Raw genomic sequence first — 15,887 nt, forward strand, 5'->3', positions numbered from 1 at the left:
TAAATAGAATAAATAAATCAAAGTTCAATGCGCCCCTTAAGAAGTTTTCTTCTTTTTAACAAAAAAAATAATTATCAAAATCTGATCACTCTACGAGGCGTGAGAGTTTTACCTGTAAGGCATGTTTTGGAGCAAAAAAACAGGTCGCGCGCAGGCCCCTTAAGGTTTAATCACGGATTAACAACGATTTTCAATACATTTAAAAATAATTTAAATAAGCGCCATCTATCGGATCTGTTCATCATCTGAATTGTTGAAAATCTCGTCCAGGGCCCTATTAGCGCCGTATTAGTGCCGTATTAGCACTATAGGCACTGTGCCAAGGGCCTACGAAAGTAAAATGTATGACTACGATTTTTTTGTAATATTTATGCTTTTTTTTATTATTATTATTATAAATTAATCCATACGATTGTACACGTTATAATAAAGTCCGATAATTCAACCCTTAAAGGAGAATATAAGGAATTGTAAAAATACAATATTGGCGCCATCTATCAAGCAATATTTAAACTTTCATGTAGAAATGGTTGCTAAGTATTATTATTATTATTATAATTACCTATGTATGCAGGCGATTAATATTTATTGATTAGTGGTCATTGGCAATTTAATATCGGCATAGTATATTATGTCGACTTTGTTGTAATTTATATAATGTATTTTTAATTATATTAATAAATTGGAATCATTACGCAGTCATGTTTGTGCATAAATTAGACCTCTGGGAAGAAGATGGCTAATTTAAAGAGTGTTAAATTTGGTTTTTTTATTCATCGCATTTTAATACGGTTAGGTCAGTTAAGAATTTTGTATTAATTGATTATATTAATCCAATTTAAGCGGAATTATGTAAAAATTACAAACTTGGTATAACTTTGATACTTTACAATTAAATCATACACTTATACGTACAAACAGCACGGGGTCCGTGATCTATCGCAGGTAGATTGCCTACCTGATAATAATAAGCTGCTGCGAATCAGAATTTTTAATCCGGGCAATGGAAAAGTTAAGATAAGTTCTGAATACCACACACAGAATATTAAATAACAAATTAAACAAAGTTTGAGTCATATAGAGTTGGTATATTTAATGGGCAACGGAGTGCACGGGATTAGCTAGTATATATATATTATATACTGCTGTAACCAAAAAATCTAAAAAAATATTTACAATCACAATTTTTTTAAACACATTTTAAGTTATTCAGCGCAACGGTAAGAATCTAAGTAAAAAAAAAAAATCGTGTAGTCACTAACGTATGTTAACAGCAGGAGCCAGAGTTCAGGGGTGGCTCCAGAGCCTTGGTAGGGGGGTGGGGCAAGTTATAGTTTCACAAAATCTTATAACAAAAAGAAAACAACAATTTTTACAACACAAATTCAAGTCGTCCATTTACCATTTTTAGTCCATTTACCCAGCAGGTACATCGTATACACCGTCATACCTCTATGGCCCATATAGTCCATATGACAATATTATAATAATTTAATATGCATTTTTTGTTAACAATATACATTTTTTATAAATACGGGCTTGGGGGGTTAGGTTAAATTAGGTTAGTGGTAGATTTTTTGTAATATTTATGCTTTTTTTTATTATTATTATAAATTAATCCGTACGATTGTACACGTCAGCACAACAAGTAAAATATCATGTATTTAAGAATGATACCCCGATTTCTGTTTATAGTATATTTTTAGGAAATAATAATTATAAATAATATATCGTTTACGTAATATATCGACTGCAGGTCGGTCGCACCGTGTATGACTATACGGTACTCACTAGTCTCTGTAAATGATGGCAAAGTAATCGATGCTGCAGATCAAATTAATTATAGAGATAAATTATAAATTCAAACATTTTATGTTATTGACAAAGTAGCCGAGCGGACTAAGTCGTCGGTTTTCTACGCGCACCGTCGTCGGTTCTAATCTCGGTCTCGGGCGGCACTTCTCTTTGGGCAGTCACGGTGCCGTCACAGGCCGCCATCCACCACCCGGGCATGAAAGATACTTACTGGTGCCCACATGACAATTTTGCCGAAATAAAACAAACGTGTTTACAAAAACACCCTCCCGCACAGTTGAAAACCATCCAATGACCTAAGTTGTCACGGGTTAATTATTAATAAAAAAAATATATACTGTTATTTTTTGTTACAATTATATCTTTTGTATTAAACTTATTTAAGAAAAATGCAAAATTATATAAAATAAGTTGTTTTTTATGGTTTTTGACAATATAATATAAATATATGTGTATATAATATTTGGAGTAAAATTAATTGTTTTTAAGATCTGTTAAAATTGTTATCATATAAAAAATAATAAAAGTTTATATTTGATTTTTATGCTGTAAATATTTTTGTTTTTAAAGGATTAACACTAAGATTTGACACTTCCTCTCCCAAACAGAAGGTTTCTTAACTATTTAAACACTGGACATTACAATAAATACTACTAGTACATAGTACTACATACTAGTAAAACATTTTGTTAAGATAATAAATATATTATAATAAATTATACTATACCTAATACATTTTTAACCATACCAGTTAGAGTTAAGAAGACGTCACACCCCCATGTGTTGTCTCCATCTTACACACGTACGACATAGACAAAACGTGTTTACGGGTAGAACTCGGACAATTTTGGTTCTAGAGTAAAAATACATATTATAAAATTAAATTGTGGCAATATTTCCAAGGGCAAGTCATTGCGTTTTTTTAAAAAAATAATTTAAAGGTATTTAAAAAATGTTGAATTTTTTTATATTTCTAAACGATATAATGAACGTCACATTAGGTATAATGGAAAAAAACGCAACGAATTTCCCTCAGAAATATTATCACAATTCAATTTTTTAACAGGTATTATTACTCTAGAACCAAAATATAGTTAGTTCTACTCAGACTGCGTAAACACGTTTTGTCTGTCGTACGTGTAACGCGTGACGGAGATAACTCATGCGGATGTGACGGGGAGATAAGAACTCAGAAAAAAGTTAAAGGTTCAGATTTTTTCTCAAAAAAGACAGCGAATCATAGTAGTGGTATCTACATAGCGGCCAAGTCTAGTTTATGCCTCATTCAAAAACTGGCCAAGTGTTAAACAATAAAAATAAAAGAGGAGTGTTGCTCTTTAATGTAGGTGTGCAGTGAGGTTATGAATTAAAAAAATAGCAGACTTGGCCACAATGTAGATTTCACTACTTTGATAGGCCGACTTTTTTGGTAGGGAGTTTGGAACTTGGCATTTTTTCACGGTTATGTTTTTGTTGGGGATTTATTATAACAGGTACCTAATGTTAAATAATATATTATACATTATTATTTTTTTTCTTACAGGAGCCTCAACATTTCTTAATTCGGGCTTGGTGTGACGTCCTCTTAACTGAGTCCTGATAGAGTGGGAGTCCTAAGTTTCTAAAAATTGGAAGGAAGCCGTCCATATAAATTTCATAAATATAATAATATATAGCTCGCCCAAATGATACGTATAAATTCGCATTATTTTGCCCAAACGATATGTTATTTTGGGTCATTCGCCCAAATGAAAGCCACCCAAGCCATTCGGACCTTTGTCATTTGACAAATGTGTGCATACCTATCTAATATTTTGTTTTTTGATTACCAAAGTCAAGATAGTTTGAAGTAACGATGAATGTGTAGGTAGGTACTACAGAAAAATAACGCTGACAAATTGAACAAAATATATTCAACTTAATGCAAAAATCCCTTCATTTATTATTCTTTAGGAGTAGGTATTGTATAGCTGTAGATCAGCGGTCACCAAATGGCGGCCCGCGGGCAAATTTTATCCGGCCCTCGGATAATGAAACAAAAACCGATATTAAAGTCCATAGGTAGGACCAAAGGCCTTGCCAGTTTGTTTGATTTGCAACCAGACAGTACCTGCTTTTAAAGTTTTCAATATTAAACGTTATTATGAGACTTCACATAAATCAATTGCCGAAAAATGTCCAGTAATTTGTGATCTTCGTAAGTAAAAACTTGTGAACCTGCATATAAATTATTAAGAGCACGAATCATACACCAGATTACATGCAGTTAGTTGAGAGCAAGACTTGCCATTTTTCCCTATAATTTTAACCCAATTCTCTATTTATATTAAATTTATTATTAATTTGTATTTAATTTTATTTTAAATTACTTAATTAGGTAATTATTATTTTATTTCCACTAGGTCACTATGTTACTTTTGCATTATACTATTATACTATAATAAGTTAAGAATATTTGATTTGAATTTTGATGGCCCCCGAAAATTTTCAAAATTCCCAATGTGGCCCTCCAAAAATATTAATTGGTGACCCCTACTGTAGATTGTAGAAGAGAGCCAACCACAGTATACCTAGTAATTTCTAATTAGGTACCTACCTACTTATTACCTACCTACTATACTCTGCACAATGCATAGGTAATGTATAATTTTTACATCAACATTTTACACAAAATAAAATACTATAGCAAAACAATTGAATCAATAATTATTATTATTATAGCAGGTTATTATATAAACCATAAAGGTATAAGAAAAATATTAACTACCTATATTGGTATTATATGCAATATTTGGTGATTCAATAAAATAAATGCCAAGTTTTTATTACAATGGTGTTAATTTTGAAAAGAGTACCTTATAGCTACTATATTTTTACTAAAATATATGTGAGAATGTAGTGATGGCAGGCTGAGTGCTGACAATGTTTATGAAATCCTCATTCAGAATGTTGATGATGGCTAGACCGGGTCCAATAAGACTGTCACTGATTCAGTAGGTAATCAGTCGTGGCGTTCGCATATTTTGAATGCTCCCAACTTTGGTTTAGTTGGCTTAATTGAAATAGTAGAAATATGGTTATTCTTTTAAGAGAGTTAAACAAAGGCACGGCACACATCCTTTATAGTTGGCGGTGAACCTTTTGAACTGCAGATCGAGATTAATGATGTTTTTACTATCAAGGTATACTTTTTTTTTCTTATCTCAGTTGAATGTTACAGGGCAAAAATCCTATACTTAATAACTAATGATCTATAGTTTGGTCTATTGCAGACTGTAGAGTCTATTAATGTAGGTACTAGGTACCTATATAATATAATATTATTTAAAAATTATAATCATTAAAGCGAATTTGGAAACGATAAAAAAAAAACACAGTCGTCCATTTGAAGTTTTATTTCAGTGCAGCGAGAGAAAACGACAATTCTGCGCATCAACCTGCGTCGAAACCGGTTCACCTTTGACAGGCCGTGCAGAAAAATAGATTTTTGTCGGACCGCGGAGTGTTCTCTTGTTGAAAAGAGTATAGTACTAAAGTCATTGTTATTACTTATTACCCGTATTGTTTAATTTTTTCTTAACAATTTGGGAGCCGTCAATATATTGCGAACACACAAATGAGCTGTGAGATGAAATATTTTGAATACTTTCCGGTCTATTGTATAAAGGTAGCCATTGGTACATATTTTAGGTAGGCAATTTGTTTAAACAAATAGAAAATGATCAGAGGTACAATTTAATTACAATATTTTGTGCAATAATGAAAATATGTATTTACAATTAATATAAAAATATATAAATGTATAATTATATACAAACACATACAAATATAATATATATAAATTATAAATATGTTTATAAAATGATTTAACATTTATTATATAGAAAAACAGATGACATCAAGATTTAAGTTATAATTAGAGCTCGAATGTTAATAACACAATGTTTATGACTTTATAGTTTATGTAATAAATTCAAAAAATATGAAATTATATGCCTTAAAATAAGTTAAATATGCAAAAGATAGTGATTTATTAATAGGTAAATATGTTTTATTATAATATATTTTACTATTAATATGTATTTAAATAGCTTATTTGGCCTAATATAAATACAATTGTATATAAATTAATTTAAATATCATGAAGTTGTGTCTTCTTTCATATAATTCTAGTCGTGATAACAATATAAGCCGTCAAAAACATCTAAGCTCTAGTCATAATAAACAAAAAAAGTAGCCTAACTGTAGCAAAATTATAATTTAAAATCAATGTTAACATTGTTTGATTATAAGTAATAAGATCAAAATATTAACAGACTAGGAAGTAGGAATCTATAGTCTTTAAAAAAAGGTAGGTAACATTGTTGGCAGTGGCGTGTAGAACGTGATTTTCAAGGGCAGTTGCTCAATAATTTTAGAGGGGTGGGTGGGTGGCTAACTGGATTTGGTGAGAAATTGTAGAACAAGACTAACTTTATTTGAATATGATATTTAATAAGAATATTAACTTCAACAATAAGTATTATATTAAGTAGTCAAAGGGGTGATCATTCAAAAAATGAATTACCCAATAAAATATTTCACTTTGCCACACCACTGATTGTTGGATATATTTTTATGAAACATATTTTTTTGATAAATAAAAAACTGTTTATTTTTTTAAATATAAATATGAAATATACATATAACAAATATATTGCATGCCAAATTAAAATAAAATGTTTATTGAAAACATTAACAATAACTAATTTAGAGCACCGTTGGTCCATTTGTCTAATGTATTAATACTGACATCCCATATATAATTAATATAACTATATTATTTACTTATATTGGGATAAATACTTTTGGATAGACGTAAAATGTATCACAGTTTCAGCCATATGTAATTATAATAAAAAATAAAAATGTCTGTACAAAATTATAATCACTAATAAATATTGTGATGTATTAAAATCAGTTTTTCACTTAGCAATAATATCTAATAAATATTTCCATAGTTGAAATTCAATAAGACCTCCACCTATGTTAAATAATAATAAATTAGGGAGTATGAAATTTAAAATTGTATGTGCAGCAGTAATAAAAAACCTTAAATAATTAATTTGTGGTTACAGAACAAAAATGTTCTGTATTAAATTATATAATATAATAATATAATACAATAAGTATAATATATATTATAATTATAAATATTTAGTCCTGTCCTTGCTAAAAAAAATTAATGTGCGTTAAATTCAATGATATAAATAAAATTATAAATCAACTCCCAAAGAAGACCCTAAAAGACTTTTTAACCAAATCCTTGAATCATATGGAGGTTGTTCGCCACCTAGTTCTGAAGGCAGAATATCTTTTGGAAAGTATTCATGTAGGGTATTCAAATTCAAACCATGCAAAATTATCTATGGGATAAAATAATAAATATTAATTAATTAGCAAAAATAAACATTATTTAATTTATGTACTATAATATATATAAATACTAGCTGATCCCGTGCACTTTGTTACCCGTTAAATGTACAAACTGTATATGACTCAAACTTTGTTCAATGCGTTATTTAATATTCGATGTGTGATGTTCTAGATTTATCTTAACTTTTCTGTTGCCCAGGATAAAAAATTTCATAAAATCGGTCAAGCCGTTTCGGAGGAGTATCGAGACTAACATTGTGACACGAGAATTTTATATATAAGATATATAATAAACAGAGTGATTTACCAAGCATACTGAAATACAGTATTTTCTTTTGATAGTGACTTTATTTAAATTCTGATTTTTAGAATTTTTAAGTATATATTTTAAAGGTAATTTGTCATATATCAAGATGTTTATGCAATTTAAAGAGGATCATGTAAAGTATATAAACTTATTTTTGTAAAATATATTTATAAACTATTAAATATATGGAAGCAATTATGATTAAAAATAGATATAATAATTTTAAAATTAATGAATTATTGTAATACTATTTGTAGGGCTGTATTTAAGGGGGAAGGTGGGAGGGGGTGGCCAGGCACCGGTGTATATTATATAAATAACATTTTTTTTGGTAAGCATTTGTGTGAGTACTTGAGTATTTGGACTTTATATACTTAGACTTTTTGCATTGCATGACTATGATACAGCTATTCGGCTATTTTTTTTATAGTGTACAATTGAATATTTTTATACATTTTAACAGTAATTAAAATAATGCACCATTGTGATCTGTGTTTTTAATAAAATGTTCACAAATAAATAATTATAACCAAACAATTAAAAAACAGATATATTTTTTTTTTTGGGGGGGGTGGGGGTGTACAAATATTGTTGACCCAGGGCGCAAAAAGTGTAAATATGGCTCTGACTATTTGTAAAAATTGTCTGATCATAACATAAGTAGACACTAGATTAATTATTGCATATATTTTATATTAGATGTAAGACCATTATTAGACTGACTATTATTCTTAGTATAATAGGTTAAATTAAAACATTGAATAAAACTTGATGCATAAGCACAGATAATGTTTTTACCTAAAAGATTTGATAATAGATTTCTATTCAATCTCATATCAAAACTAACAGCACACTACTGGAACTGCGAACAGAAATTTGCTATGCAGCACGCTTGTAAAACGCAGACAACAAATGCATGAGTAGCATACTAGCTCTTACTTGAAATTCAAAAATTCATAATTTGAATAAATGCGGAGTGAGCATGGTTGGTGAATCATCATATATTATATTATATACAATATGTAAAATTCTAATTCTAATAGTAATTCCTAAATATTCTTACTTTATTTTTTGTTTTTTCTTTTAAAAATGGTTTAACGACAGACATTAGGCCATCAATATACCATGGCTGGTTGATAAAATGGACAGCTTTAATTTTTGCAGGAAAACAATCTTGTAATCCTTGTAGCATCACATGTAACAATCTTGGACTGATGTTCATTGTCTGGCGAGCAGTAAAATTGGTCCAATCAACAATAAATACAAAACCGTTATACTGAGTATTCACATCTTGGATCAAATGTTCCAGAGATACTAATAATGCTCTGTATATAGTCAGTAAACAATAACGTTCAGTATTCCATTGGGAGCAAACCATAAAAAGAACACGACGGCTTCGTCTACAATGGAAAAACATATTTAATATAATTTAAATTTAAATATAATCTAAATTATTATTAAAAAGTTAATTTGAATATAAAAATAATTATATTAACCTATCCAGATTTGAAAGTACAGAAGGGAAACCATCTTGAATAGCCATTTGAATTTTTGGATCAAAAGGTTCCAATCTACGAAACCATAGATCATGTTCCCTTCTAAATTGATAATAATTTTGAATCAAACTCAATGCATTACTCTCATTCATTTTCCGTGCATACAAGAACATCATTATAAATGCTTCTTTATTATTTTCTGAATATACATGATATATGAAACAAACATAATTAGTCATACTTATATATTTGCATAAAACATACGTATTATATTTTTGAAGATAATAATTATAAATTGTAGTAATAGAATTTGATCAGACAAAATAATTAAAACGTTACTAATCAATGAGTATCAGGTAAAATGAGTTACTCTTTCTTTCTGGACTCTGTCAGACTCTCTCAAGTTGTCACCATTAAGCTGTTGTCCCAATTAAACAGATTCTGCTATATTTAATTTGTTCAAAAAGCTACATAAGTGATAACTGATAAATATTAAATCTCTTTATCCATTGCTTTTAAAATCATAATTGAGGCAATTAAAGTATTAATTATGAAATGAAATATAAATTAATATTCATTATATTATATGAATAGTATTAAGTGATTTAATGATGGCCTATTTTCCTGAAATCTATAAACTATGCATTTATAATTTTAGCAATTAATTATGTTTATACATTTTAAATGTTAACTATTTTTTTTAGTTTCAACATTTTAAAAGTGATTTAGTGAATAATTTAAAAATAATTATGAACAATTAAAATAAGATAAATTCAGGTTAAAAGAATTGTTTAATAATATTATCACACACAAGTCAACATTACTTAAATTTAAAAATAATTATACAGAAATGTATTCTGTGATGTATACTGTACACGTCAATACTTGTGTTTATTCAAACTATAAAAATTACAAATACTGATAAAATATTATATAAATCAATTAACTTTTAGACCAATAGTTATTTATAAATTAATTAATTAATAATTATCTGTAAGTAATTGATATATAATTATGATAAGATATTTTTAAGCATACAATTGAAATATACCTAGTAAATATAATATATTATAACATATTATGTTATTAATAATACAATTATTATGTAAATCATAATGATTCCAATGATAACATATTTGACCTATAAAAGCATAATAATTATTTTACTTATTTTATGAGCTATAAAATGCAAACCATTAAATTAAATGTACCTAAATTATTTTAGTATGTAGACAAAAAATAAAAATAAAAATACTGAAACATTTATAAACTTTGATAGGTATTGAATATAAATATAAAAATTAATATTTATAAGCTACAAATTTAAATTATAATAATGTAAGTTTAATTTTGCATCAATAATGAATAATATATAATATGTTGTGTAAAATATATTTGATATTTTAATAAACACTTAATTTTAATAAATACTTTGAATTCCTATTAATTTTGAACTTCTATGGAAGTACACACATTTTCCTACAAAACTTAATGTACCCTATTAAAGTTCAGAAACATGCTCGGCATCAGATTTGTATGGATATAAGTACAGAGGTCTTATAACATAATAGCAGGCATTAAGGTGGTATTATGATAGACATGATGGACAGCGTTGCTTGACTGCAACCCTTATAATGGTCCAGAATCTCATTATTTTAGCAAAATGGGAAAATGTTCTTAATTTATTTCCTTTAAACTAAATTAAAATAATTATGTTTCAATATATTGAGCTTATAAATTATAAATACTTATATAATTTACTATCTATATCTGTGTAGTTATTAGTTTTTAGTTTTAACATACTATAATCAACCTAAATAATAATATATTCACAAACTTTTCAGTGCAGCTTACAATGCGACTTCCAGTTGTTAACCCCGGGTGGTTATTATACAGTATACACCAGGCACGTCAAACACATCTTATCTTCTGATAATTGAATAAGTATTGTATAGTATCATAAATAATGAATAAAATATGTATAACATTTTTTTTTTAGATATATTTTTATGTGCGGCATAGTAAACTATTCAATATATTTGGCTAAGTTAATACTATGAGTTTGACATGTCTGATTTCACTATATATTAAGTTTACAGTGTAAAATGTGCATGATTTAAATGGTAAGATTAGAACAACTGAATTTCATTGATGATATGTTCAATAAGTATAAATGTCTTAAAATAATAGTAATGAATTACCATGAAATACAAAAGTAAGACAATTATCAGTTATTTATGAATATTACTACCTTACTATAAACAGTTAGGTTAGATTATAGATAAGTATACTTCCTAATTAGGACATTTTAATAAGTGTAGGATGGTTGTTTACCTGTAATACATAACACTTGTTCAATAAAGTGTTCAATTATGAATAGTCTTAATAGGTTATTTCAAATAATAATAATTTAAGTCAAGTGGCAAGTACCTACTATGATTTGAAATACAAGACAATAATTGTCTTGTTTAATAAATAAATAATTATTATAAATTTATAAGTAAGCTGCATATAAATGAATATTTAATAATTAGGATTAAAAAAAATATTTGGCATTGAAATACATTAATTTGTATAGTATAATTCCTAATTGGTAAATTACAAAAGCATATTACAGCTTACCGGCCAGAAACGCAAATCCGTTAATCCTCAGCAACTTTTTTAATTTAATCAAAGCTTCTTCTCGAGTATTTTTTTTGATGACTGGGCTATGACTGGAACTAGGGAATAACTCGACACCGTAGTTATAATTTAAAATATTATCCATGTTATTTTGACGGTACTCTGCGTATTCTGCCATTTTAATCAACTATAAAGTAATAAATATCAAAGATACCAAATAAATAAATTCAAAATACAAAATTTCATTAAAGCAAACAACTCTCAACACGTTTGGTCAATCAGTAACAAAATTATTGTATCTATCATATAATATAATGGAATAATAATGACGTGACGTGACGTGAAATACAATATTTTAATAATTTATGACAAAGATTGATCGAGAAATAAATGCGTGGGTATTATTATCAAAGTTGACCTATTATTTTTAATACGTAGTAAAAACTAATAATTCACATTGCTACAATAATAATATTATGGCCATTACACATCCAAAACGATGAAAAGAATTATGACTGTATGAGTACGTTTTACATTGTGTCGGCGTGATGGTTTTGCGCGTGTTTCGTTACTCTCGTACACCTATAGAATATAGGCTATAATGAATGTTAAAACGGATCAACAAGTGGTTTAACGCGATAATGTCGCAGCAGTGGTTGGTAGGCAGTGCGCTTACTTGTACCTATTATTTATTATTATTTATTACCTACAACTGTTGTAGTGTAAATTGTTGTGTACATATATATGTTATAGAACAATACAAGTTCTTGCTACTTACCCACGACCGACGGTAACAGATGTCAATATTAATATGTCGACATAATCCGTCAGTTTCGCGTATCAGTAGGTACTTAGTGTCGTCCAGGGTAGTAGGGTATCTAGTGACTGAAGTAGTAAAGTCGATTTCAGCGATGTCGACAACAGAAAAAAACGTTATTATGTAAACAAGACGAAAAATATTGACAAAACAAACAGTATTATCGGTCGCAGTTTATTATGTTATATAAACCACAGAATAGTTTCCATTCTGTGGAAAAACTATTCTGTGAAAGAACTGAGAAAAACAGTACGAGATACAGGCACAGCCACAGTTTACTCTACAGCCATACAATTGTTTAATTTCTTATCATGGCACGTGATAACTCCAGCTGCAGCCTCTGACTGCGTGACTAAAATATATCATCGTAATAATAATTATAATCGTGTACGGCATTGAATACTGTACAGTCAATCTGGGAGACTTGAAACGATTATAACATTATTTTTCTTATTCTGACCTAAAAAACTCGCAGATATTTGCAATAAAATAATTTTACGTCATGTAAGGCCCTAGAAAACTAGGTACTTTATAAAAAATGTCAAGTTCATAAATTGATGGGTAAAAAAAATAAAATAGGTACTGTTATTTCAAGTAAAATACATTGATGGTGACTTAAAAGTTAAAACCATATATTTGTTTTAAAAATATCAAAAGTAAATAAAAAAAAAAATTCGACTTTTAAAAATTAATTAGGTATTTAGGTAGGTACATATAAAACAATGATTTAGGATTGTCCTTGATAAAATAAAATAAAAACTTCTTTTAATAAACAATTTAACTTAAAATTTTATTAAAACAACTACCTAATAACAATTGAAATAGGTAGTAGGTACCTACCTAAATATATAAAAATATAATAATTTTATAATTATAAAAATCCACTTCCTCTGTAGTACAACTACACATTGTTTCAAGCGACCTTAAATTTTACTAATTTTAACGTAACTGATGAGTGATAACCTAAAATCGAAAAAAACATTTATTTTTTTTTTATTTTCGATTAAATAAATATTCTTTTGAACTACTGTGCGATTATGCAAATAATATATGAAAAATATACAAACATTAAAATGTGATGTTCTTTGTATAAATCTAGAACACTTTTGAAAGTAATTTTATAGATTATTAAGACACTACATAAATATTGTAATGATATGCTCACACACCATTATAATTATAAACTAAAATCCTACACAGTAATAAATAACGGCCAGACTGTCGCTTGTAGAAATCGAACATCCCCAATAAAATCATTGTCATCGACAAATAGGTACGATCCCTATTATGCGATCACGAATTAAGAAATCGGCGCGTACTGGCACTCCGTGGTGTGCAGGACTGCAGATTTCTTATATATGTCACCAGAGAAAATTAATGATAAAAAAGGTCCTTGCCGCCGAAGAGAAATCTAGGTCCGGGAAGTACAAAAAAACCTTTGATAAAAACCGCCTACCACTCTCTGGTAGACATATTCGTATCGTCCCTTAAACCAGTGCATGAGCACCAGCCACCGAGTAACAACCTCTCAAAATATCAACATCGATTTCCACGAGCGACAACTCTTATACAACTGGACTTCTTATGATAAGTCAAAATCAGTGCGTTTTTATTTCGATTTGTATATTTGAAGTATTACCTTGTGTCACCTAAAATCTAAAAACTCTTTCAACATAATTTACGAAAAACTGCGAATCAGGTAAGGCATTTAATATAATATTTTACATTGATTGCAGTATTAATATATATGTGCTTTTCTACACAAATTATATTGTACGGTATATTTGATCTAATTCTCGAATACACGATCTCGAGAGCCCTCCGAACATCTGGAGGAAGGTAATAGCTTAATTTTAATATCTTAACATCTGAATTAAATATATTTATCGACAGGAGTCGTATTTATATTTCTTCATATTTTTAAGTTATTACAATATGTACACATACATTGTAATATAGTATGTAGTAGTGTAGTACACATTACTACGACACTACGTAAATATCTATATAATATGTCAATGTGAGACACACAGTAGTATGATAGACTATAATAGGTATGTTTTAGAGATGTTCTGAGTAGAAAATCTGGTACTAAGCCGGGTACCGAGTACTGGCCGTGTAAAATGTTTATACTAACCGGGCAGAAATTCGCTAGACTAAACCGGTGTGAAAAATAATGCACCGGGATGTTTGGACCATATCATTTTTTTTTATACATAATGGTTCATTATCCCGGTGCGGGATAATGTAGGATCATTTTAAACCGGTTTAGTCTAGCGAATTTCTAGCAGATGTGCCCAAAATAAATACAAATGTAATGCAATTATTTCATGTGATTTCTAAAAAAAAAAAATGGTTATTTTAAGGTCATTTTAAATTGAAAATTAAAAATTGACTTCCTAAGAAACCTAGATATTTTATCAATGAATTCAAACATGTATAAAAAATTTAAATCGGACATTCCGAAGTATGTGTAATTTACCACCGCTTATTGGTCTAAAACGTATGAAAAATACGTGAGCTGCAGCCCCCTTAATGGCTTAGCTATGTTAGCTGTTCATAAAGAAATTCCACTAACAGCAGAAGGAGTTTTAAATGAATTGAACAAAAAATCAAGAAAAATAGATTTTGTTCTTTAATTTTTGAGTGTATATTGTATATTAGTATAATAGTTTCTATATTAGCAATATAATATTTAAATCTATAAATAATTGAATTTGTTGTTGATTAAAAAAAAAAAAAAAATGGTCGTTAGGTAAAAGACTAGCTTCTTCAATTTTACTTGAACCCCCCCCCCCCCCCCCACATAAATTTTCTGAGCACGCCCCTGGTACCTAGCATATAAATTATTAGTTATTAGCTATTCGCACAATAGTTATCTTGGTACCCACTAACAAGTCATGCATGCCGCGATGGGAAATGCTGATTTACTGGAATAGGAATACCTGCGAGTAATAATAATTAATATAGATGCATTGTTGTCGTCGTTAATACGACAAATACGACGAGTATGTATGAACGATTTCTATTCTGAGTTCTGATATCTGGTAATCTTACCATAGTGTTCGGAAAGAAAATTATGTAAAAATCAGAAATATAATAATAGAAATTTTAAAATAAGTATGTTTAATTTTTTTACGCAATTATTTGAGCCTTGGGTATTTTAACAATATTTTAATGTGATGGGGTGGCCATCAGGGTGGCCTGTAAATATTTTGGGTGGCCAGGCCACCCCTTAGCTACGTGCCTGGTCCGTAAACGGCTCAAAGAGAGTCAAAATATTTTTAAAATTGTATGGTGTATATAAAATGAAAACATAAACATTCAGTAAAATTTTCATGTATCTACAGTTTTTCGTTTTTGAATAACAACAAAATAACAAAATCGCTACATGAGCAATAATCGAGTAAATATC

At 28.6% G+C, this 15,887-nt stretch overlaps 1 protein-coding gene across 3 annotated transcripts; it reads right to left on the reverse strand.

Moving 5' to 3' along the window:
• Nucleotides 1-6,489: 6,489 nt before the first annotated feature.
• On the reverse strand, nucleotides 6,490-12,773 carry LOC100168730 (clavesin-2). Of its 3 annotated transcripts, none has more exons than XM_001943273.5 (5): nucleotides 12,434-12,773; nucleotides 11,656-11,842; nucleotides 9,034-9,232; nucleotides 8,601-8,937; nucleotides 6,490-7,220 (listed from the first exon to the last, which is right to left on the reverse strand). In XM_001943273.5, the coding sequence occupies exons 2-5, from the start codon at nucleotides 11,831-11,833 to the stop codon at nucleotides 7,071-7,073; spliced, it is 864 nt and encodes a 287-aa protein (XP_001943308.1). In that variant the 5' UTR covers nucleotides 11,834-11,842; nucleotides 12,434-12,773; the 3' UTR covers nucleotides 6,490-7,070. The 3 variants fall into 3 exon arrangements, with proteins under 3 accessions (XP_001943308.1, XP_029346685.1, XP_016660445.1); XM_029490825.1 differs by lacking the exon at nucleotides 12,434-12,773 and adding an exon at nucleotides 12,183-12,346; XM_016804956.2 differs by lacking the exon at nucleotides 12,434-12,773 and adding an exon at nucleotides 12,143-12,346.
• Nucleotides 12,774-15,887: the final 3,114 nt, after the last annotated feature.

Source organism: Acyrthosiphon pisum, chromosome A2 (genome assembly GCF_005508785.2).
Source record: "Acyrthosiphon pisum isolate AL4f chromosome A2, pea_aphid_22Mar2018_4r6ur, whole genome shotgun sequence".
NCBI lineage: Eukaryota > Metazoa > Arthropoda > Insecta > Hemiptera > Aphididae > Acyrthosiphon > Acyrthosiphon pisum.